At 43.3% G+C, this 26,216-nt stretch overlaps 1 protein-coding gene across 6 annotated transcripts in view; it reads right to left on the reverse strand.

Annotated features, from left to right (window-relative positions):
• Window positions 1-26,216, reverse strand: part of PTPN13 (protein tyrosine phosphatase non-receptor type 13) — a 399,005-nt gene that overhangs the window by 265,190 nt on the left and 107,599 nt on the right. For 5 of the 6 annotated variants that reach the window (XM_073541467.1, XM_073541487.1, XM_073541500.1 and 2 more), the window contains exon 2: window positions 18,719-18,838. In XM_073541467.1, coding sequence (XP_073397568.1) covers window positions 18,719-18,833 — 115 coding nt within the window. In that variant the 5' untranslated portion in view covers window positions 18,834-18,838. Of the gene's footprint in view, window positions 1-18,550; window positions 18,672-18,718; window positions 18,839-26,216 lie in introns of those variants that run through there. The other variant, XM_073541493.1, reaches the window with a different exon arrangement.

The raw sequence follows: 26,216 nt of genomic DNA on the forward strand, positions 1-26,216 counted from the left end.
TGTCTGTGTTTCATCTTGTCTCATCGACAATATATGTTTGAGGGCTGTCTATTCCTTTGGGGATCTGCTCTGGGGCAGTTTAGATTTCACCTTTCTGTCTTTAGGCTTAGTTAGTCCTCCGGCTGGGCAGGAACGCTCCACGGCTACTGCTAGTTGTGTTGTTAATATCAGGGGTCTGCAATCTGCTGAGTGACCAACCTCTCAGGTGTTCTGGTGGCATAGCCTATTGCACTCTCTTCCTCGGTGAACCATTCATAACAGGAACCCTTTTGAAGGTAGTCCACTAGCAGCACACTCTCCTTATCTCAGAACACAGACTGACTTTTTGCACCCTAAACTTCTCTGGACAAGGAGAACCACTGTTCCTCCACTCTTTTGACTGCACCTTGGTTTCAGGGTCATACAAATAAATCCAGGACTCATCCATAGTGACCAGTCAATCCAGGAAGTTCTTATCAGTCTGGAAATGGACCGGGAAGTTTTCACTCGCATGCTTTTCTGATCTGTTGTCAAACATTTGGGGACCCACTTTGCAGATAGCTTCTTCATGTCTAAATGTTCATGGATAATTATACAAACACGTTCACGGGAAATCCCCACGATGTCTGCTATTGCTTTAGCTGAAATTCGCCAATTCTCCAGTATGAATACTATTGGATGCAGAATGGATGGTGTGGGAGATTATGGATAATAATAAGCTCTTTATATAGCGCCAACATATTCTGTAACGCTTTACAGTTTTTGCACACCTTATCATCACTGTCCTCGATGGGGCTCACAAACTAAATTCCCTACCAGTATGTCTTTGGAGAGTGTGAGGAAACCGGAGTACCCGGAGGAAACCCACGCAAACACGGGGAGAACATACTAACTCCTTGCAGATGTTGTCCTTGGTATGATTTGAACCCAGGACTCCAGCGCTGCAAAACCGCATTGCTAATCACTGAGCCAACGTGCTGCCCTATGGATGTCATGAATCATATGTGTAAAACTATGTGAAATGCTCACACTTAAGAACACTCTTCATCTTGGAAGGGCACTATCAGCACAAGGTCACTTTTTAAACCAAGCACAGGTACTTGGAGTACTCTTTGCGTGACTGACCAGTTACATGATTCTTAATCTTCTCACCTACTTGTTTTCTATGTATCTGTGCCCTCCCACGGCTTCTGTAAAGTCAGAGCTGTCAAGGAAGAGAAGGGCAGAGAAAGATGGAAAACAAATAGATGGGAAGATGCACTGTACCCTTTTGGCCATGCCAAGGGTACACCAAATGACCGAGCATGAATTGAACAGTTTTTTCTTTGTTGTGCTGACAAGACTCCCTTTAATTCCTTAACACAAAATGATGTATAGGTACTTGTAGGGGCAGAAAGCTCAGGAGCTGAACTTTTATTGTGTAAATGCCAGCCATGTTGCACAATAATATTATTTAATAGTATTGTCCAGAGCTGAACTCCGAACCCTGCATGTCGCTGACAGTGGTGTATGTCGCTAACAGTAAGTGTAAGGGCGCTCTCACATCAGTGTTTAAACTCGGCAAGTACAATGTGAGAAAACTTTGCATTGCACTCCCTACAATGTGAGTCAAAGAGGCAGTGCTCATCTGCAAGCTTTTCCTCACCTGGAATTGGGGTGAGGAAAAATTCCCAGCATGCTGCGTATGGCCATGTGAAACGGCCTAGACTCACCAATGAAAGTCAATGGGTACGAGAAAAATCATTGCACAGCACACGGACCTGTGTGTGCTGTGTGATTTTTACGCACCCATCTCATAGGAAACCTGATATTTCATCAGCCAGGTACAGTAAATTCACAGCGTGAACCATTAGAATACAAAAGAAGAGATAAATAGAGAGATAGTATAACAAAGTCCCTGGTAAAGTGCTGGAGGGGAGATATGCTTCACTGCGCTTAATGGCGTCTGTGATATAAAACCCAGAAATTTTCCTCCAGCACACTAAGTGTGGTGAGGAGTTAACAGGTAAATTGTTTTATGGCCTGAGTTTTATGTGGGTGGATGTCCTCACAGCATGCTGCGTATGGCCATGTGAAACGGCCTAGACTCACCAATGAAAGTCAATGGGTACGAGAAAAATCATTGCACAGCACACGGACCTGTGTGTGCTGTGTGATTTTTACGCACCCATCTCATAGGAAACCTGATATTTATCTCCACCCCATGGAGTGGTCTGGGGCATAAATAGCTGTCCTCGAGAGAGAGTCTGGGTTTAGTAGGGCTGGAGAGAGGATCTCCAGCGGTTTTTACCCTGAGGAAGAAAGACTGAACCTGTACTATCCCTGGGTTGCTCCAGAGCAGGCAGCTCCCCGCAAATGTATGGACTGTGTTACAGAATTTAGTTTTTTTGCCTTCCTGTTTTGCCCGAAGGGTTGTGTTAATTTTTCCATTCATGGCCTTCGTGTTGGTTTAACCAGTAGAAGATTTAAAGAGACAGTGTTACTGTTTTCTACATCCGTGTACCTGAGTGAGCTGAACTTCCACAATAGATAGATAGAATAAAAGTAAAAAAATGGCGTGGTCCCCCATATTATTCTTAACCAGCTAAAGGAAAGGCGACAGATGGGATGCTGATGTTTATATTCTTGGAATGGGGCAATAAACTTGCAGCTTCCCAGGCTATTAATATCAGCTCACAGCTGTCTACTTCGCCTTTACTGGTTATTAATAAGGGGTGCCCCTACCCCCTGCCACCAAAAAAAAAACAAAACATGGGGTCCCCTATTTTTAATAACCAGCAAAGGGCTAGGTAGACAGCTGCGGGCTGATATTAATAGCCTACGAAGGGACCATGGATATTGGCCCCCTCCCAGACTAAAAACATCAGCCCGCATCCTAATAGATGTGCCTTTTCTGGGCAGCTGCAGGCTGCTATTTTTAAGATGGGGGGCCCAATATCTATGACAGCATACCAGCCTGAGAATACCAACCCAAGCTGTCTGCTGTAGCTTGGATAATTGCAAAAATTCTTCATCGGCACTGCTCCATTGAATAATATTGGTCCAGGTGAGATCCGTTTAAAAAACGGACAGCACTCAGACCGAAAATGTGCATGAGCCTGTTCAGATGATAATTAGTTCTCAATGAATGTTTCTGGAGGATCAACACTCATCACAAATCTGTGATAATGGCTAAAACAACCTAGGCTAACAAATTTCTAATCTAAAAAAATCTGGTTTACTTCCTTAAGGGAGATTTACATAGAAAGAAATATTTCTACTTTGCACCTACTTTTCATCGACACACAAATAGGATCAACACCCCAGCTGCAAGGGACACAGTAGAAGCACATATTATTAGCATTTAGTGCTTTCTCTGGTCCAAACATAATTTCAAACAAGAGATTTCTCAAGAGCTGAAAGAAGTCTATTACAGGTGCAAATGTATTTAAATAATTATGCTAACTCAATTCCTCATTGGGAGGGAAGAAGGACAACACTTTGTTTTGTTTTTTGCTATTTAAAGGGAATCAGTCAGCTGCTTTGGTCGCTATAAGCTGCAGCCGCTGCCTTTCAGGGCTTATCTACAGCATTCTATAATGCTGCAGATAAGCCCCCGATCCGACCTGAAAGATAAGAAAAATAAGCTTTATTAGGCTGTGTGCCCACGTAGCGATTTTTAAGCGTTTTTGCCGCGATTTTCGGCGCGAAAACGTTTAGGGTACGTGCACACTTTGCGGTTTCTGCTGCGTTTCTGCAGCGTTTTTGGCTCTGCAGAAACGCAGCAGATTCTGCTACGTTGTACAGTACCTTTATTTCCTATGGAAATAAAAAAAAAGCTGTGCACATGCTGCGTTTTTTTCCACGCGGTTTTGCTGCGGTTTTCAAAACGCAGCATGTCAATTGTTTGGTGCAGAAACGCTGCAGTTTTACACCTCATCCATTATGAGGTGTAAAACCGCAGGGCAAAACCGCAGAAAAAACTTTGTCCTGCGGATTTCCTGCGGTTTTCTCTACAAAATCCGCAGAGACAAAAAACTATGTGTGCACATACCCTTAAAAATCGTGTACAGAACGCCCCCCATGCTTTCCTATGGCATTCCGCATATGCTGTGCTAATGCTGCGCTTTTTTCCGCGGCGGAATCGCATCGCGGAAAAAATCGCAGCATGCTCATTCTTTTGTGCGGAATCGCAAAGAATTGCCGCGATTCCGCACCCATAGGAATGCATGAGAATCGCTTACTTCCCGCATGTGGCTATGCCCACCATGCGGGAAGTGAAGCGTCTCATGTGCGGTTGGTACCCACGGTGTGGAGGAGAAGAGACTGTCCTCCAGGCCCTGGGTACCATACCCCTGTAAAAAAAAAAGAATAAAAAATAAAAAATCGGGGTATATTTACCTTCCGGCGTCACGCGCTGCATTCCCGGCCTAAGCGTTCCCAGTAATGCCTTGCGGCACGGTCCAGTGATGACGTAGTCTCGCGTGACTCTAGCGGCCTCGCGAGATTGCTATAGCAACGCAAGACTACGTCATCACAGGTCTCGCAAGGCATTACTGGGAACGCTGTGGCCCAGGAATGCAGCGCGGGACGCCGGAAGGTAAATATACACCGATTTTTTTTTATTTTTTTTAGCATTTTAACATTCTATCTTTTACTATTGATGCCGCATAGGCGGCCTCAATAGTAAAAACCTGGTCACACTTGTCAAACACTATGTTTGACGAGTGTGACCAACCTGTCAATCACTTTCCAAGCGATGCTTCAAATCGCTTGGAAAGTGCTTGAATATCGCACACGAAAATCGCGGCAAAATCGCGATCATAATCGCGGTAAAATCGCGGTGAAATCGTGCGGGAAAAAAACACGCGATTTCTGGGAAGGAGTCCGGTTTTTGGTGTGCGTTTTAACACGCACCGTGGGCACATAGCCTTACACTCACCTGGGGGGCGGTCCAGTCCGATGGGTGTTGCAAATCTAGGTTCGGTGCCTCCCATCTTCTTGTGACGATGCCCTCCTGCTTGCTTCATCGCTCCCGTCATCGCGCTACTGCGCAGGTGTACTTATCTGCCCTGTTGAGGGCAGAGCAAAGTACTGCATTGCGCAGGTGTCAGGAAATGTCAGAGAGGCCCAGCGCCTGCGCATTGCAGTACTTTGCTCTGCCCTCAACAGGGCAGATAAGTACACCTGAGCAGGAGCGCGTTGGCGGGGAGCGATAAAGCAAGCAGGAGGGCGGCGTCGCAATAAGATGGGAGGCACCAGATCTGCGACACCCATTGGACCGGACCGCCCCCCCCCCCCCCCGGGTGAGTACAATAAATCTTATTTTTCATCACTTGCAGGTTGGATCGGGGGCTTATCTACAGCATTATAGAATGCTGTAGACAAGCCCTGAAAGGCAGTGGCGGCATCTTATAGCGGCCAAAACAGCTGACAGGTTCCCTTTAATGATGTAGTATTTGTGAAGCAAAGATGGGGCAACTCTTTTCCTGCAACCTTATCGCTTATTCTATGAAATGTACACCGTTTTGTTAATAAGAAAATTAGTTCCCTCCTAAAAGGAAGGAAAAAAAAATTCTGTTAGTGCCATCAGGTACAGATAGCTATCCAGCAAGTCCATGTCCACCCCTTACAACACATCTATAGATGTTAGTGAAGTGAAACATCAATCTTCAGACAGTTGTTTCAATTTTTTTTTTAAACCAAAGATTTTATTATATTCAAATGTCGTTATAATTACATTTAGTCAAAGCTTTCAAATCATCTCCATTGCATATATAAAAATACACGACATTCAATTTTCTCCCCGTCATGAAAAAGAAAAGAAAAAAAAAAAAAGGGGAAGAAGAAAAAACAGACCCAACCTCCTCCCTCCTCCCTCCCCCCCTTCCCAACTACAATACAGAATTTCTCAATGTGATTGTCTCCACTGTAACCACATGGCCCAGAGTTTTTCAAAGTGTGCTTCTGTATGTCGCCTTCTATAAATTCTCTCTTCCAATCGGATTACGTTATTCGCACGAGTGACAAACTCCCCAATCGTTGGGGGTTCAGCATCGATCCATTTTTGTGCTATCAGCTTACGGGCGATATATAAGAGTTTTGCTATGATGGGCTTATAGGCATTCCCCACCGAGACCTCTTCCACGTACCCCAACACACACGTTATTGGATCCCTTCCTATATCACATCGGTATATCTTCTCAACAAGCCCTATAACCTCCTCCCAGTATGATGAGAGTCTTGGACAAGACCAGAGCATATGAAGCATTCCCGCAGGTTCATATCCACATCTTGGACACTCCGCATTGTCCCTCAAGCCCATTTTCCTCATAAGTTCTGGGGTCTTATATGTTCTATGTACAATATATAATTGCGATATCCTACCTGGCTCACTCAAAGAGAGTTTAGGTATATACTCTAAAATAGACTCCCATGTTTCATCTACTATTTCCCCCACTTCTCTCTCCCATTTAGATTTTACTGCTAGCGGAAACCCAGCCAAGTAAGAGTATAATAAATCTCTATAGATGGTAGAGATAACACCTCTTGTACCCCCGGACGCACACACATAGTCCAATACCACATCCCTCTGCACCGTCATATTCGTTGTCTGTTTCTGCCCTTGAAATGCATGCCTGAGACCGAAATATCGAAATTCCCCACTACATGGGAGTCCAAACTCCTCCTTTAGGACAGTAAAAGGCTTGATCTCGGACCCCTCCAATAGTTGCCACACATATTGCAATCCTCTCCTCTCCCAATCAATAAAGTCCTTCAGTTTATATAATTCCGAAAGGTTCACATTATCCCAGATAGGTGTGTATATCGTCAATTCCTCAACTCTTCTAAGAATTTTGATATGTTGCCATATTTTGTGCATTAGTCCAAACGTGGGCATGTCCTTCCCTAATCTCCCAAAGCTTCCTGCTTCTAGGCTCTGTACTAAAGTTCTCTTGTTGGTCAGTTGGGCCAAAATTTTCCCCATAACGCTCAGGTTCCCCTCCTCTCGCCAGCCCCTAAAGTGTTGCCCCTGCGTTGCTACAAAATATATCCATGGATTTGGCGCCGCCAACCCACCCTCTTCCTTCCCCCTTTGCAGTATTTCCAATTTAATTTTTGCTTGTTTTTTCCCCCAGATCAATTCTCTAAAAATGGTATTAATTTTGTAAAATTTTTTCTTTGAGATCCAAACCGGGGCATTATGGAGGACATACATCAGCTGAGGCATCATAATCATTTTAATTAGATTCGTCCTCCCCACTATTGATAGTACTAGTTTACACCATGCTGTCATCTTAACTTTGAATTTAACTAATAATGGGTCCAAGTTTAGTTCGAGAAATCTAGATACAGGCATAGATACCCATATTCCGAGGTATTTAAACTCCTTAACTACTTTCAAATGTCCAACTGCCCCTCCCACATCTCGACCTTCCAACTCTCTATCAACCCCCATGATACATGACTTGTCCCAATTAATTCTCAATCCGGAAAAGTATCCAAATTTCCCTATAAGGCCCATGACCTCAGTCAGTGCCTCTCCGCCGTCTTTTAAGAACAGGAGTATATCATCCGCGTATAGGGCGATCTTTTCCTCCAATTCCCCATATCTAAAGCCTTGTATTTCTTTGGAGTTACGAATTTTAATCGCTAACGGTTCCATCGCTACAGCAAACAATAACGGTGACAATGGACATCCCTGACGAGTTCCTCTGAACAACCCAAATGCCTCTGAGGTCTCCCCATTAATCCTAATATATCCTTTCGGGTCTACATACAGTAACTTAACCCAGGAGATAAATCTATGCCCAAATCCCATACATTTCAATACTGCCCATAAATACTTCCACTCTACCCTATCAAATGCCTTCCGTGCGTCCAATGAGGCCACCACCCTTTCCCCCCTATTATCTGCTGGGATTTGAATATTTAAAAACAGTCTTCGTAGGTTAATGGCGGTGGATCTATTTTGTAAGAACCCTGATTGGTCTGGATGTATCAATTTGGGAACAACTCTAGACATTCTTATCGCCAACATTTTGGCTAGTATTTTAACATCTGATGTCAATAACGAGATTGGTCTATAGGATTCTACGGATGAGGCATCTTTCCCTTCCTTAGGAATTACCACGATTACAGCCTCCCTCATAGATCTTGGCAATACCCCCTTCTCTGCTGCCACCTCAAGTACATGCTTAAGTTTAGGCGCTACAATTCCTATTAGCTCTTTGTACACTTCTCCCGGGATCCCGTCAGATCCAGGTGACCTGTCATTTGTTAATGATAGGATAGCCTTCTCTACCTCTTCCACAGTAAATAATTCTTCCAAGTTTTGTTTGTCAATATCATCTAACTTAGGTAACTCTATCTCTTGTAAGTATCTATCCATCTCAAAATCCGAGGCCCTCAATTCCGAAGTATACAATTCTACATAATATTCCTTAAAACATTCTAATATCCCGGTGGTGTCCTTATGGACTGCCCCATCTTTAGTGACAATTTCATATATTTGTGAGGGTTTTTTCTGCGCTGCAGTAATCACTGATAATAAGTGTCCCACCTTTTCCCCTTCTTCATAGAACAATGCTTTTTGGAATGCCCTTTTCTTATCTATCCCTTGTAGATATAACTTATTTACTTCTTCTTGTGCTTCTTTTAATGCATTTTGGGTGTCGGCATTGGGTCTAACTATCATTTCTTCCTCTGCCCTGCTGAGCCTATCTGCTGCCTCTTGGTTTACCTGCCTCGTTCTTGTCTTCTGCCTCGAGATATCTCGTATGAATAATCCCCGCAAGTAGGCTTTCATGGCGTCCCATACTATAAGTGGATCCGCAGTACCTTCGTTTAACTGAAAGAATTCAACTATATCATTTTTAATAGTTCCCATGTTTAAACATTTGAGCCATTCCGGATGAATTGTCCCCCCTGCTCTCTTCCCTTTCCCCATTCCCACTCTCAGACTAACCACAACTGCCCTGTGATCGGAGATAAGTCTCTGCAAGTATTCCACCGTCCCAACCATTCTGTCCATGCCCCTATTACCCAGTGCTAAATCTATTCGTGATAAAGTGTGATATGAAGTCGAGTAACACGAAAAGCATTTCTTCCCCTCATTACGTACTCTCCATAAGTCTATCATATCCATTTCGCTAACATATGTCCCAAATGGAGTCATCCTGTTTTTCCTAGAGCAATTTCCCCCGTTACCCGCCCGATCCCAATACTCATTCATAACATTATTAACGTCTCCTAATATTAGCACTGGACAATCCCCTCTCCCCCCAATCCACTCAAAAATCTCCTGCAATTTCTTTTTCGAATATGGGGGTGGAATATAGAGGGCTACCACAATTATGCATATTCCAGAAATTCAACAATGTAGAGAAACAAACTGTCCATCCTTATCTATGTAAGAATCAATTTCTTCATAATGAGTATGAGAGTGTATCAGTACAGATACTCCCCTTGCGTAAGCCGAATACATAGAGTGATAAACCCGAGTGACCCATTTTTTCTCCAACCAATTTTCCTTTCCTTTAATCAAGTGAGTTTCTAATAGACATGTGATAGCTGGGTTATGCTTTCTAATTTCTGCCATAACTGCCGCTCTTTTATTTGGATCTGAGACTCCCCGTACGTTCCAACTTAGAATTTTTGCATCACCACTCATTATGTCCTAAAAATATGAAATATAACCGATCTCCTGTGGTCACTATATTATATTGCAGTACATGAACTTCCCAATAACAAGGCCCCCCTTGACCCCCTCCACTCCCCCCCCTCCCCTCCATCCCAATCTAGCTGATTCTCTCTTTCCAACGAGAGAGGGTACAGCCAGCACCCAATTATTTCAAACCCATATAAAGCCACTGAATCTCCTTCCTTTGGCGTCTATCACTCCCTCCATCAAAAACAAAAATGCTCATCTATACTCATCAGGCCGCATAACACTTTCTAACAAGGATATTGCAATAAACATCAAAAAAGAACACCCGGGGATCAATACCCCTAAAAATAGTTCTGAAAAACCAGGTACCTCAGGGCACCACATCAAAAAGAAAAAAGGATATATGTCCGAGAGTCACTACTTCATCCTTCTCCGTCTCTCTCTGCTCCCAGTTTGGAACGATTGTTCTCCATCCATTTGACGGCTTCTTCTGGGGTCGGGAAGAACTGAACAGACCCCAACGCTGCTACTCTCAGTTTAGCAGGATACATCATAGAATACTTCACTCCCAGCGCTCTCATTCCTCTCTTGACCTCGCCAAATTTCATCCGCATTTTCTGGACCTCTGCTGAATAGTCCGGATATATTTCAATACGGCTTCCATTAAACGTGAGGTCCTGCAGCCTCCTGGCCTCCCGGAGGATAGTCTCCCTGTCCCTGCAATTCAGTATCCTGGCCATCAAAGTACGGGGAGCACTACCCGGCGGGAGGGGTCGTAGGGGGACACGGTGAGCTCTCTCCACCGCGAATACCCTGGAAAGCGTGTCTCTGCCGATCTTGGATAGGATCCATTGCTCAATAAAGTCGGTGGGGTCGCTGCCCTCTGTTTTTTCCGGAAAGCCCACAAATCTAAGATTGTTCCTCCTTGATCTATTTTCTAAATCGTCCTGCTTTAAGTGCACTTCTGATATCTTTTGAGCATGCTGGGTCTGAGTTTTCTGCATTTTGTTTACAGAGTCCTCAGTGGTGCTCACCCTCTCTTCCACAGCACCCATCCTGGTATCTGCTTTATTCAGTGCCTCCTTAATGCCAGTGATTTCTTCTTTAATCTTATCAACCCGGCAATTCAATCTAGTCAGTGTCTTTTTGCAGAACGACACCACCATAAAGACATCTTTCAAGGTTGGCTCTCTCTCAGGGGTCTCATCATCAGCTCCACTGTCTTCCTCATCAGACATACACTCAGGGGCAGCGACTTCCCCTCCCCCTCTTCTCCTGTTATCAGCATCTCCTGCGGCTTCATCGCTCACCCATTCTCCCTCCAGCACTATACCTTCTTGTGTCCCCCTCCTCCTCCCTTGCAAAACGCTGCAGCTTCTGGAGGATCTGTGACCGTTTACCATAGCTTTCAGATTGTCTCCGCGCCTCCTCCACCTTCCCGGCGCCATCTTGTGCAGTCACGCTGCCATCCTCCCCGATATCTTTCTGCCTCCTCCTCCCCATCTCGGCGCTCCTCTGCACTCCCGGCGTCTTCTCCCGACCCTCAGGCACTCACTGTGCCAATAGACGTGCCAAGGTCAGTGTTAAAGCGGCCTGATGAAGGATTTTTCATAAAGCTGATGGCAGAGCTCCTCTGCCTAGCGTCCGCTCACATCCGCGCTAGGCCACGCCCCACAGTTGTTTCAATTTAGTTGCTTACACTGTGGGGAACTAACAAGATCGCATTCTTTCCTTCCAGGAGAAAGCTAATTTGCACGTTTTTCCCATAAGGTATTTCCAATAAAACTTCTTTCTCAGTTGGTTTACTTAAAGGGGTTGTCCAGTCTTCAGCTACAAGTCTAGACTGTGTCTGACCTCGCTCAATTCACTTACATTGAGCAAGGATGTGCCCATCTAATAGGCATGTGACCGCATGTATGGAAATCGTCACATAAAGTGCCTGCAGACTTGTAGATTAAGACCGGACAATCGCTTTAAGGAGAACCAGTAGCTGTTCTTTTTCCAAAACCTTTTAGTTCTAAAAGGAAGCATTATCAGACAGAAATACTCATCAGAGAAAAGTTATTTGAACCATTCATCATAATAACCTGCAGACTAAAAGGCCCACTCTGATTGGTCAATAATAAGGGCGCAAGTGTTCAGCCTGTCTTAACAAGCTGGCAATTACCGTATTTTTGGACTATAAGACACACTCTTTTCTCCAAAAATGTGGAGGAAAATGGGGGGTGCCTTATAGTCCGGATGTACCTGCTCTGGCTGTGGACGGGGAGATGGGGGGAGTGACAGCGGTGGAGCAGCGGGTCACAGGAGGAAGGAGCCAGCGGCTGCGGCTAACTCCTGTGCCCGCTGCTAAAGAGAAATTAATATTTTGTTTTTAAAGCTAATTTATATTTCTGCATATTTTTACATTTTTTAAATAAGTTTGTAGTTCCACCATCCATACTATTATATATGTTAATTTAGGGGTAATTTAGTGTGATATATTGATATATTGAGGATATCCCAGCACAGACACACATTTATGTTTAGAAATTAATATTCACTGCATTCCACACCCATGGGAGTGGAGAGCAGTAAATATTCATTTCTCAGCCACAGCAGTCGGCTTCCTGCAGCTGCCGGGCATGCACGTGTGCCTCTACTTAAGGGAATGAATATTCACTGCTCTCCACTCCAATAGGCGTGGAATGCAGTGAATATTCATTCCCTTTAGCGGGCACACATGAATGCTCGTCAGCTGCAGGAAGCCGACGGCTTCGGCTAACATTGTGCCAGCTATTAAAGGGCAATAAATATGTGGGGAGCAATGAGTATTCTTGCAGCGGTCCTCAGCTTGTAAGCAGCCGCATTACGTCACTGTCATGCACTGCTTACAAGCAAAAATTAGTTGCTGGCATCAGAACAGGCCACTACGAGGAAACGCAGGAAGGTAAATAGAATGGTTTATGGTTTTAGTTATGTTTTTCTGATGGAGGTCATGCATCCCAGAATGGGGATGGAGGCCAATCTCACCAGGATAAGGATGGGACCATGCATCCCAGAATGGGGATGGAGGCCAATCTCACCAGGATAAGGATGGGACCATGCATACCAGGATGGGGATGGGGGCCAATCATACCAGGATAATCATAGGAATGAGGGGGCCATGCATACCAGGATAGGGATGAGGGGGCCATGCATACCAGGATAGGGATGAGTGGGCCATGCATACCAGGATAGGGAAGAGGAGGCCATGCATACCAGGATAGGGATGAGGGGGCCATGCATACCAGGATAGGGATGAGGGAGACATGCATACCAGGATAGGGATGAGGGGGCCACGCATACCAGGACAGAGATGAGGAGGCCACGCATACCAGGACAGAGATGAGGAGGCCACGCATACCAGGATACGGATGAGGAGGCCATGCATACCAGGATACGGATGAGGAGGCCATGCATACCAGGATAGGGATGAGGGGGCCACGCATACCAGGATAGAGATGAGGAGGCCATGCATACCAGGATAGGGATGAGGAGGCCATGCATACCAGGATAGGGATGAGGGAGACATACATACCAGGATAGGGATGAGGAGGCCATGCATACAAGGATAGGGATGAGGGAGACATGAATACCAGGATAGGGATGAGGAGGCCATGCATACCAGGATAGGGATGAGGGGGCCATGCATACCAGGATAGGGATGAGGGGGCCACGCATACAGGATAGGGATGGGGAGGCCATGCATACCAGGATAGGGATGAGGGGGCCACGCATACAAGGATAGGGATGAGGAGGTCATGCATACCAGGATAGAGATGAGGAGGCCATGCATACCAGGATAGGGATGAGTGGGCCATGCATACCAAGATAGGGATGAGGGGGCCACGCATACCAGGATAGGGATGAGGGGGCCACGCATACCAGGATGGGGATGAGGGGACCATACATTCCAGGATATGGATGAGGAGGCCAGGCATACCAGGATAGGAATGAGGGGGCCATGCATACCAGGATATGGATGAGGAGGCCATGCATACCAGGATAGGGATGAGGAGGCCATGCATACCAGGATAGGGATGAGGGAGCCATGCATACCAGGATAGGGATGAGGGGGCCATGCATACCAGGGTAGGGATGAGGGGGCCATGCATACCAGGATAGGGATGAGGGGACCATATATTCCAGGATATGGATGAGGGGCCATATTTATCAGTATAGGAGATATTAGTACAGAATTGACAATATTTTTTGCTTCAATTTTTTTTCTAATTTCCTCCTCTAAAACCTAGGTGTGTCTGATAGTCCGAAAAATACTGTAGCTGACAAAAAAAGAAAACACTTGTTCTTTGTTCTCGCGCAACAATTTTTAAGTACGTTTAAAAAATCATCCTAACTGGCTACACAGCGCGATGTGTAAACAGGTGATGTACTGCCGATTACAATGTTCTGTATGCTCAGAACATTTGTAGGCCTGTGTAAATATGCCTTCATTAGGCTGCTGATCGTCTTGCTTGTAGACAATCGGCAGTCATTTAACAGCTGTAATTGGCAAGTTTAAAGGGGCTATTCAGTCTTCTGTTAAAAGTCTGCAGTCACACTATGTGACTGCAGAATTCTGAATCCATACAGCGCACACACCATATACTGTCAGACTTCTCTGATGTTGCTGGAGAGCAAGTATGTGGTCACATGACTGCATACATCCGGCCACATTCCAACTAGACGTGCCTGGCCAGGCTCAATTCATTTACATTGATCGAAGCTGAGCACGTCTAGTCGGCATGTGACCTCATGTATGCAAATTGCATAACTGCGATCACATGACCTCCTGATTTTACTGGCAACACGAGAGAATCCCAACAGCGAGCGCAGTAACAATTCAGAATAATTCATTGCATGACTGCAGACTTTCATCTATATCCAGACAACCCTTTTAACTATGCCAAGCCTTAAACAAGGATATGGACGCTAAGGGAATAAGTGTTTATAGACAAAGTAAAATACAAAACACAAGGACAAATACTATACAATGATTTGTAATGTGCTGTTATATTCAATTTCTCCTTGCTTTTTTGATACAGGCTGTATTACAATGTTTACTCATCACATGATATAGCATGTCCTTCCAGCTAGTCCTCTCTTCCCATAACAAAATGCTTATTGCATGTAATTACGTAGGAGGGTAGATAAACCAGATTTGGGCTTGGCATGCTGAATAATACATTCTCTGAGCAGCACCTACACAGAGATGTCATCACATAAAGCTAGTCTATAATCTCTTCTGTTTATGTAATATATTATACAGATTTTATTACAGTTTAGTACACTCTCACACAATAACTTTTACACTACGTGACAGCAGTGCACCTGAGAAACGTATAATATGTGGTTAAAGCAGAATGCTAATATAAAAAGCATACAACCTGTTAAAAGGAATAACACAGGACCTAAATATTGTATTTGAAATACTATGTAAGCAAATATGAGCCAATATCATACCTCTGTAGTCATGTTGAATGATAATTGGAAAGTTATGAACAGTAATTTACATACTATAATATGATCGTTTCATCTAATAAGCATGGTAAATAGGACCTGTCGCATGTACCAAAGAAGTTGTAGTCCTGAAATAAAATCACACGGCCTTTTAAGTTAAAGGGGTTTCCTTTACACCATAAATGATTAAAACAAGCAACTTTGAAATTCACTTGTTATTACAAATACTCTCCATTCTTAAGAATAGGGGGATTTTTAATGTTATTGTTTACTATTCGTTGCGTAGATTACAGGCCATTTCTGCAGATGTCAGGTCTTCTAGGCGAGGAGTTTAGTGCGGTAGTGTCTGTAAGTGCTGCTCTGAAGCTGGACTCACAAATTAAAGGGGTTGTCTGGTCTTAAACTACAAGTCTGGAGTAACTCTATGTGACTGCAAACTTGTAAATCCTCACATTGCATGCACTGCACACTGCGAGGATTCTTCGGTGGCGTAAGTGGCGATCACATGACCGTAAGTATGTGATTTGCACACATGTGGTCATGTGCCAACTAGATGGGTGCAACCTCGCTCAAAGCAAGTGTATTGAGCAAGGATAGAAACAGTCTAGTTGGAAAGTGGCTTGGAGCATACGTATTGCCTACATGTGGTCACTGGCTCACGTGCAAGCACCAAAAAATGCTCACAACCCGCAGTGTACACGATGTGAGAATTCACAAGTCTGCAGTCACGTACAGTGACTGCAGAATTGTAGCTCAAGACCAGTCAATACCTTTAGGTGCCCCATGCAATCCTCCAATTCTGGAGAGTCAAAGTTCCCTTTCCTTGCCGCACAGAGCTCAGACCAGTGGCTCAACGATGCTGATGGGTATGTTGCGATAGAAGATTGCGGTATTGCTGTTGTCTGGTGAAGGACGAACCCTTAAAAAACCAATCAAGTCATTTCTGAACAACTACAGCTCCAAATAGAAGGAATGTATATTGAGAAGTTCGCCTTCCATGTGCTGTCTGGTCTATTCTATCCACTTTCCTTAGGTTGTCCGGAGCCAAGAACTTGAGTGCCTATTCTAGTCAGGAGATCCTGAGAAGTCCATTGTTGGGGACAGTTGAGTCACAAGAAGTGTCTGGTCCCTAAATGTCCAGTTCAGCCACCAGTGCCACCATCTTCTCTGCCAGGTTTGCTAGTCACCGAAAGGAAGCATAGGCGATGTCGCCACACATTGATCGTGATTGTTCCAATGATCTGCTCCCAGGAACTTCCCCACCTCGAGGACGTGTCGACTTGGAGACCAGGCTGAAGATGGACCCAGACGAGGTATCTCCGTTCCTAGATGGTCAGTTGCAGAGAACGTCAAGGCGGTGGCATCTTCCAAGTCACTGCGATCCACCAACCAGGAGGAGGAAGTCCAATTGGTCCATGAATCCTCCAGGATGTTAGCTGGCCTCAACAGACGAAGAGAGACTTCACAATGCAAACTTCCTGGCATTACATCCGCGTCGTCCTACACTGAGGATGGCTTGAAATAGAGGAGCATCCTAGTCAATCAGATTGTGAGAGATGTCACTTTTCTTCCAGTGGATTGGAGTGAACATGGTCCTGAAAAGATGCTGTGGGAACCCGTGACCATGAGTCAGGTCCCAATTTCTCTGCATAGAGTCCTCGAGGGCATGAAGAAGAGGATGCATGTGTACTGTAGCGCTAATGCTCACCACTACGGCCAAACCACATGCTCCCTGCTTCCTGTGTGCCGGTGGAGCACCTAGTTTAACAGTGGATCCGTTTGAAAAACCGACAGACATGCTTGTTTTTTTATCAGCAGCACAGGCCGCAAAACGTCCCGCACACCTGCACACTAACGACACATGGATGACATCTTTGTGTCATCAGCGTGACACATATCAGCGCCTGGGAAAAAGCGGTACCGTTTGCACTGTTCCCAGGCGCTGGGGCTGAAGACTGCTCTGATCATTGTTGCCTGGTCTCCCTGAGCTCAGCGCGACCAGACAACGATGGAAGTTGTATTCAGCAATCGCTGTGTACATAGTGTGTAAATTTAAGAAATAAATAAAAACATTTTCATGGGCTATCGTAAAATTTTGATAACCAGCAGAGGGAAAGCCCATGGCTTGGAGCTGATGTTACAAATCTGAGAAAGGGGACAATATCCCAGACCGTTCCCAGGCTATTAATAATGGCTCACCTTTGATTTCTTTGCCTTTACTGGTTAGTTTACCGGGGACCCCAGAAAAAAAATGATGTAGGGTTCCCCTATAAATTCTAACCAGAAACGGCTAAATAGCCAGGGAGCAGGCTATGGATATTGGCTCCCCTGCCAGTTACCAATATCAGCCCTCAGCCTCCCCAGAAATTGCGCATCCAGATGTCTGTTTAGCCTTTGCTGGTTAGAATTTATAGGGGGACACTACATTTTTTTTCTAGGGTCCCCTTGTAAAATAACCAGTAAACCAGTAAAGGCTAAGCAAACACCTGTGAGCTGTTATTAATAGCCTGGGAACATTTAGGGCTGATGACCCCTTTCCAAGATTATTAACATCAGCCCCCAGTGGTTGGCTTTCCCTCTGCTGGTTATGAAAATTACGTGGGAGCCCACGCCATTTTTTTTTAATTATGTTGTTTATTTAAAAATAAAAAACAAGTACAGAAAAAAAACCACACAAAGCAATGATTATATAGTACACTGACATCTATCTATCTATATATCATGCTCCATCACTATATCTTTGAACATCTTTAATACATAACACTAGTGATGAGCGAGTATACTCGTTGCTCAGGTTTTCCCGAGCATACTCGGGTGTCCTCCGAGTATTTTGGCGTGCTCGGAGATTTAGTTTGTGTCAGCCTCACTGACCAGCGGTAACCTCGATGATCTCACCTTTGGTCAATGATGCTGCACTCGCACTCATTTTTTAATGTTTGTGCTTGGGAGGACTCACGGTCTTCAATTACAATTTCCCAGTAAGCACACATTTGACAGGGTGTGCGATATCTCTTTGCAGCCTTGTTTCCACCTACAGTATCTCCCACTGTTTCTCTCTTTTTGTGTTTTATTAATGGTGTTTTATTAATGGTGTATTCCGATTTCTGCAACTGAACATCTATAAACAGAAATTCTGAAAACAACATCAAGTCTTATGAAAAGAGCTCAGGTCATCAATATTCGATTGATGGGGGTCTAATTCCTGACACCCAGGAACAGTGAAGGGAGCTGAAAATACCACATCCTTGTTTACGGTGTACTTACTGTTCCAAAAAAATCCAGTTCAGCTTCTATTCACTTCAATAGGATCTGACCTACGGTCTCTGAAATGGTCACTACATAGTTAACTGTATTGTACTATTTTATGTCTATTCACGATCTACAACTGGCCACCAGCTGAAAACAGCTGATCGCTGGGAGTCATGGGTGCTATCTACTCACCATCCAGAAATTGATGACCCATTTTAGGCATAGGTGATCAATATCACAATATCATAAGCTTGTACCTCTCCTAAGAAAAATAAATATTAAACACATTCCAAAACAATAGATTTGACTACAAGTTATTGTTACAAGGACAAGTCTAAATGACATCTAAAGAACCATTACCTTTTCTCATCAGTTGTTGCAAGCTTTCAGTGCTTTGGTTCAATACGGCCCATAACTCTTCCTCTTCCAATGGCCCTCCTCGCACCTCCAGGGCTTCCGCTAGTGATACTTGCATATTATCTGTGGAGCAAAAATGAACAGAAAAAAGCGTAAGCAATACAAAAATTATCAAAATCTAAAGTTGTTGGCTGCTGCCATCAGAGCATCACAAGATATTAGGGTAGTTTGGGTTAAATGCAAAGAATTCAAATTATCCCTTTTTTCCGATGATATCCTCCTAACACTCACAAAACCTCATACATCGCTCCCCAGCCTCTACGCACTGCTTTTAAAATTCGGCCAATTATCAGGTTATAAAACAAACACAACTAAAACTGAAGCCCTCCCAATAAACATGAGTGACTCCCATCAGTGCCTTGCGAAAGTATTCAGCCCCCTGGAACTTTTCAACCTTTTCCCACATATCATGCTTCAAACATAAAGATACTAAATGTAAATTTATGGTGATGAATCAACAACAAGTGGGACACAATTGTGACGTTGAATGAAATTTATTGGTTTTTTTAAATTTTTGTGGTAATTCAAAAAGGAAAAGTGGGGCGTGCAATATTATTTGGCCCCTTTACTTTCAATGCAGCAAACTCACTCCAGAAGTTCATTGTGGATCTCTGAATGATCCAATGTTGTCCTAAATGACTAATGATGATAAATATAATCCACCTGTGTTTATTTAAGTCTCCGTATAAATGCACCTGCTCTGTGAAAGTCTCAGGGTTCTGTTTGAAGCACAGAGAGCATCATGAAGACCAAGGAACACAACAGGCAGGTCCGTGATACTGTTGTGGAGAAGTTTAAAACCGGATTTGGATACAAAATGATTTCCAAAACTTTAAACATCCCAAGGAGCACTGTGCAAGCGATCATATTGAAATGGAAGGAGTATCATACCACTGCAAATCTACCAAGACCCGGCCGTCCCTGTAGACTTTCATCTCAAACAAGAAGACAGATCAGAGATGCAGCCAAGAGGCCCATGATCACTCTGGATGAACTGCAGAGATCTACAGCTGAGGTGGGACATTCTGTCCATAGTACAACAATTCTTCACCAAAAATTTACATTTGGTATCTTTATGTTTGAAGCATGATATGTGGGAAAAGGTTGAAAAGTTCCAGGGGGCCGAATAATTTCGCAAGGCACTGTAGATCATCTCCAGAATTTCTAAATACCACCTCGCTCAAATACCTAGGAATCAATCTCAGAACTTTGTACTCCATTCTATACAAAAATAATTTCCCTCACCTAGATAAAAAAAAATTGGATCCTTATTGACGAAATGGAAATCACTCCCTCTCTAACTATTTGGACGCATCTCAGCAAAAAAAAGGACTATTCTCCAAAAACCTTCATTTTTTTTTGAGTCTTTAAATTTCATACGGTCAGGAAAACGTCATAGAATTCCAAAGTCAGTTATGTGGGCTGATCAAAAGATGATGATGTTTGATTGCCTACCACTGATTTAACCTTATTTGGTCTCCTTGAGATTTCTTTTGGGCCATGTTAAATATGTGACCTCTGTGAGATGGATATTAATGATATTAATGTTAATATTAATCACAATATTCTACATCTTATCCCTCCCCCCTTTTTTTTTCCTTTCGTCTGAGTCTGTGGGTTTGTTCGTTTGTGAGTGTTTACACTTTATATACTTGAAAACGTTTAACCAAAAGTTAAAATATTATTATAGAATAATATTGGTTGACAACCTGTAAATTATAGTGAAAAATGTAAAATGGCAAAAGAAAAAAATATTTTCCTGTAAAAATTGAAAAATTTATTTAAATAAAAATTACGATTTAAAAGAAGAACATCTAAAGCTGTGGTCACACTTAAATTTGGATGTTCCACTAGGGCTCAGTCTGTCTCTCCATTCTTTTCTAAAGCAAGAATATCACAGTCTATTCCCACTGTATAAATAGCCAGACCTTCACAGACTCCCTTAAATTGAATGTACAGTGGGGAAAAAAAGTATTTAGTCAGTCAGCAATAGTGCAAGTTCCACCACTTAAAAAGATGAGAGGCGTCTGTAATTTACATCATAGGTAGACCTCAACTATGGGAGACAAACTGAGAAAAAAAAATCCAGAAAATCACATTGTCTGTTTTTTTTTTTCATTTTATTTGCATATTATGGTGGAAAATAAGTATTTGGTCAGAAACAAAATTTCATCTCAATACTTTGTGATATATCCTTTGTTGGCAATGACAGAGGTCAAACGTTTTCTGTAAGTCTTCACAAGGTTGCCACACACTGTTGTTGGTATGTTGGCCCATTCCTCCATGCAGATCTCCTCTAGAGCAGTGATGTTTTTGGCTTTTCGCTTGGCAACATGGACTTTCAACTCCCTCCAAAGGTTTTCTATAGGGTTGAGATCTGGAGACTGGCTAGGCCACTCCAGGACCTTGAAATGCTTCTTACGAAGCCACTCCTTCGTTGCCCTGGCAGTGTGCTTTGGATCATTGTCATGTTGAAAGACCCAGTCACGTTTCATCTTCAATGCCCTTGCTGATGGAAGGAGGTTTGCACTCAAAATCTCACGATACATGGTCCCATTCATTCTTTCATGTACCCGGATCAGTCGTCCTGGCCCCTTTGCAGAGAAACAGCCCCAAAGCATAATGTTTCCACCACCATGCTTTACAGTAGGTATGGTGTTTTATGGATGCAACTCAGTATTCTTTTTCCTCCAAACACGACAAGTTGTGTTTCTACCAAACAGTTCCAGTTTGGTTTCATCAGACCATAGGACATTACCCCAAAACTCCTCTGGATCATCCAAATGCTCTCTAGCAAACTTCAGACGGGCCCGGATATGTACAGGCTTAAGCAGTGGGACACGTCTGGCACTGCAGGATCTGAGTCCATGGTGGCGTAGTGTGTTACTTATGGTAAGCCTTGTTACATTGGTCCCAGCTCTCTGCAGTTCATTCACTAGGTCCCCCCGCGTGGTTCTGGGATTTTTGCTCACCGTTCTTGTGATCATTCTGACCCCATGGGGTGGGATTTTGCGTGGAGCACCAGATCGAGGGAGATTATCAGTGGTCTTGTATGTCTTCCATTTTCTAATTATTGCTCCCACAGTTGATTTCTTCACTCCAAGCTGGTTGGCTATTGCAGATTCAGTCTTCCCAGCCTGGTGCAGGGCTACAATTTTGTTTCTGGTGTCCTTTGACAGCTCTTTGGTCTTCACCATAGTGGAGTTTGGAGTCAGACTGTTTGAGGGTGTGCACAGGTGTCTTTTTATACTGATAACAAGTTTAAACAGGTGCCATTACTACAGGTAATGAGTGGAGGAAAGAGGAGACTCTTAAAGAAGAAGTTACAGGTCTGTGAGAGCCAGAAATCTTGATTGCTTGTTTCTGACCAAATACTTATTTTCCACCATAATATGCAAATAAAATGAAAAAAAAACAGACAATGTGATTTTCTGGATTTTTTTTTCTCAGTTTGTCTCCCATAGTTGAGGTCTACCTATGATGTAAATTACAGACGCCTCTCATCTTTTTAAGTGGTGGAACTTGCACTATTGCTGACTGACTAAATACTTTTTTGCCCCACTGTATGTCAAGTTTTGTATATGTTTGAAGAATGATCTTTATTAGCAGTCATAGTGCCATTAAGAAAAGACGCCATGACGGTAGTCCTAAAAGTATTTATTATTTACATAGCGCCATCATATTCCACATTATCATCACTGTCCACAAAGGGAATTTAGATTGTGAGCCCCTATCAGTATGTCTTTGGAGAGTGGGAGGAAACCAGAGTACCCAGAGGAAACCCACGCAAACATGGGGAGAAGATACAAACTCCTTGCAGATGTTGTCTTGGTGGAAATTGAATCCAGGACCCCAGCGCTACAAGTTTTGATGGTTTTATCCAATACCAGAGACTGGATTGAAAGCAGTAAAGGGTCAAATAATGGAAAAACATCTGTGTGGTTGGATAACAATGTAATAAATTACGTTTTACAACTGGAACATGTTGATTAATCTGCCCCTTTGTTTCTTCTGCAAACCATCTTTTGTTATAAGATTTATTTCTTTTTGTGACCATGTAAGAACAAGCTGATAAAACTCTCCTTGGATTGATAATGAAAAATACCAGCTAACAGTCCTGAAACCAATTGCTGGAAATGATGGCCTAAAAGCATGGTCCTCTGTTTTGCAAATCACCTGTCCCTATCAAACCATAAGACAGAGGAGTGTATCTAGGCTCTAATGGAATCGACCACACAGCTCGTTTGTGCATCCTTGTGACCAGCAAATTTCACTGTGGCAGGAGATGTTCTAGTAACCACTGGCATCACAGTTATCAAGGGAGTAGCAGCATGGTTGCATAGGTGATGTATTCAGTCTCATGAGAGCCTCATTAGGGAAATGGAGACTCACGAAGCATCCTTAATTAAGGTGAAGAACACATGCACAACTTGTACCTTGACCATTTGTGGAAAAATTGGATTCACAGGTAAAAGCTAAGATGACAAACAATGACTGTGATCGGTCAGCTAAACTTGTTCATAAAGGGTTTGTGTCACCCTTTCTTTTCAAGAGCGCACTTCTTTCTAGTCTCCCAACTTCTTACTTGGGAGAGGGATCTCCTGCTGAAAACGCTACCTCATTGTTATTTTTATAAAAAAGATGGCATCATACCAGGAGACAGAATTTGCAAGAAATTATATTAACTTCTATTACATTATTTATCAATATGCTGTCATAGGTTGCATACAGCGCCACTTTAACATGATTCGTGGATATTGCGCCTGCTACCATGGACCTTTACCGATCTGATATTATTGTAGATTCGGAAGAACACACACTTGGAATATGCTATATTGACTAGGAGAATTTCTAGACAAACACACGGAAACATGTATATTTTCACGTCAGCGTCTCACACACCGTCTCACTATATTCTCCACTGTGCTTCCCCAGAGTCAGACCATCTCCCTGAGCTGCCTTGTGCTCATGGACAGCTCTGTTCCAAGAGAGCCTCCACCTGTCTAAAGAGAGGCGCGACCACATCCTACAAGAATTTAACCCCGCTCTGTCCTGCAGTTTACCTTCCCCAGCATATCACTAGGCAGCAACAGTTTTATTAGGCAGCTCCTCCCACCACTCCTGGCCCAATTGTTGGTTCCCAGTTGCTTGTCTCAGGTTCCTGTGGGTGGACGTTTGTTTTATCTTTCCTCATATTGACCCGGCTCGTTTACCATTTATCCTGACATCTCTTCTCTTGACCTCGACAACATATACAGAACCTGTGCTGCCCGACCCCAGATTGTCTGACTACGTCTTTGCTTCTATCCAACTGTACCTTGTACCTGTGTTTTACTTGTGTTTCTGACCCTCCATACAGCTGCTGCAGACAAGTGAACACACACATACATACACATACATACACACACCCACACATAGCAGGTGAAATAAGTATTGACCACGTCACCAATTTTTCTAAGTAAATATACTTCTAAAAGTTCTACTGACATGTAATTCTCACCACATGTCATTAACAACCCATCCAATCCACACAAGCAAAGAAATCAAACCAAAGGTGTACATAAATTATGTTATGAGTAATAATGACAAATAATTTGACACAGTGAAGAAGTATTTAACACATGAAGAAAGAGAGATGCAAAGAAACATGGAAAGTAATGACAGCAGTAGTGATGAGCGAGTATACTCGTTGCTCAGGTCTTCCCAAGCATGCTCTGGTGTCCTCCGAGTATTTTGGCGTGCTCTGAGATTTAGAATTCGCCGTCTCAGCTACATGATTTGCGACTGCTGGACAGGCTGAATACATGTGTGGAATGCCTGTTTGTTAGGGAATTCCCACATGTACTCAGCCTGTCTATAAGACGCAAATCAAGCAGATGAGAGGATGAAAACTAAATCTCCGAGCACGCCAAAATACTCGGGAGACCACCCGAGCAACAAGTATACTCACTCATCACTAGACAGCAGCTAGAATCTACCAGTAATTAAAAAGCAATCTTGAAACTTTGTGAAAAATTATATAAGCTGGTTCAACTGATGGCCTATAAAAAAACTGTCTCATTACCAAGGTGCACAAAAGAAGCATCTCATGATGGGTAAACCGAATGAGCTGTCTCAAGACCTTCATAATCTTATTGTTAAAAAGCCTACAGATGCCATTGGTTACATAATTTCCAAATTACTGAAGGTTCCGGTGAGCACAGTTGAGGCCATAATCCAGAAGTGGAAAAGAACATCATTTTCACCATAAACCGGACATGACCAGGTGCTCTCTGCAAGATTTCAAACAGAGGTGAAATAAGAATTATCAGAAGAGTTGTCCAAGAGTCAAGGACCACCTGATGAGAGCTACAGACAGACCTGGAATCAGTAGGTACTATTGCATCAAAGAAAACTACAAGTATTGTATTGTACACAACCTCCATGGCCTGTTTGCACGCTCACCATGCAAGACTTCATTGCTGAATAAGAAGCATGTTCAATTGCTTGTACAATTTGTTCAACAACAGTTAGACAAGCCTGTGAAATACTGAAAGAATATAGTCTGGTCAGATGAGACCAAAATTCAACTCTTTGGATGCCTTAATACACATAGAGTTTGAAAGTCAAAAGGCACTGCATATCACCCCAAAAACACCATACCAACAATGAAGTTTGGAGGTGGCAACATCATGGTATGGAGCTGTTTATCAGCTTATGACACTGACAAACTTCAATTAATTGAAGGAAGGATGAATGGACAAATATACAGAGACATTCTTGAAAAAAATATGATACCATCTACCAGGATAGTGAAGATGAAACGAGGTGGACATATCAGCAAGACAATGATCCCAAACACACACAGCCAAAGAAACTCTCAATTGGTTTCAGAGAAACAAAATAAAGCTACTATAATGGCCCAGCTGATAAACGCCGGCGCCATATTGGTGGAAAAAACTTTTTTCCTTCTAGCAAAATGGTGTCGGCGGTGGCGCCTGCGCAGTAGCATCAATGGCGTTACGAATGATGCTACTGTGCAGGTACAACCAGTGCCAATTTAAGGAAGAATTTTTTTTCCTCAAGAAATTTATATCACTAAATAAAATGAATATATGGAAATTATAGATCTGATCATGCTACATCGTAGGCGCCTGCATGATGAATGCACATTTTTTTACTTTTTTACAGTATGTAAAATTTAGAGCAGGTAACTGAGGGATCAGTGACCTGTCATAAGCCATACAGATGAATATGTAAGCAGAACACCACATGAAGACCGCCCACAGGCCGCCCCGAAGCACGAGAATCTCAAAAACATATCCTAATGATGAAAAAATGGTAACATTTTAAAAACCATCTCAATTTAACCAGTACTGAGTGTGAGAGAAACGCCACGTGCAGAAAAAAACCCACTTACACACCTTGCCATGTTGTCAATGAAGTGATTAATAGTGATCCG

Source organism: Dendrobates tinctorius, unplaced genomic scaffold (genome assembly GCF_039654945.1).
Source record: "Dendrobates tinctorius isolate UK_male_01 unplaced genomic scaffold, ASM3965494v1 ptg000011l, whole genome shotgun sequence".
In the NCBI taxonomy this organism is placed as follows: Eukaryota; Metazoa; Chordata; class Amphibia; order Anura; family Dendrobatidae; genus Dendrobates; species Dendrobates tinctorius.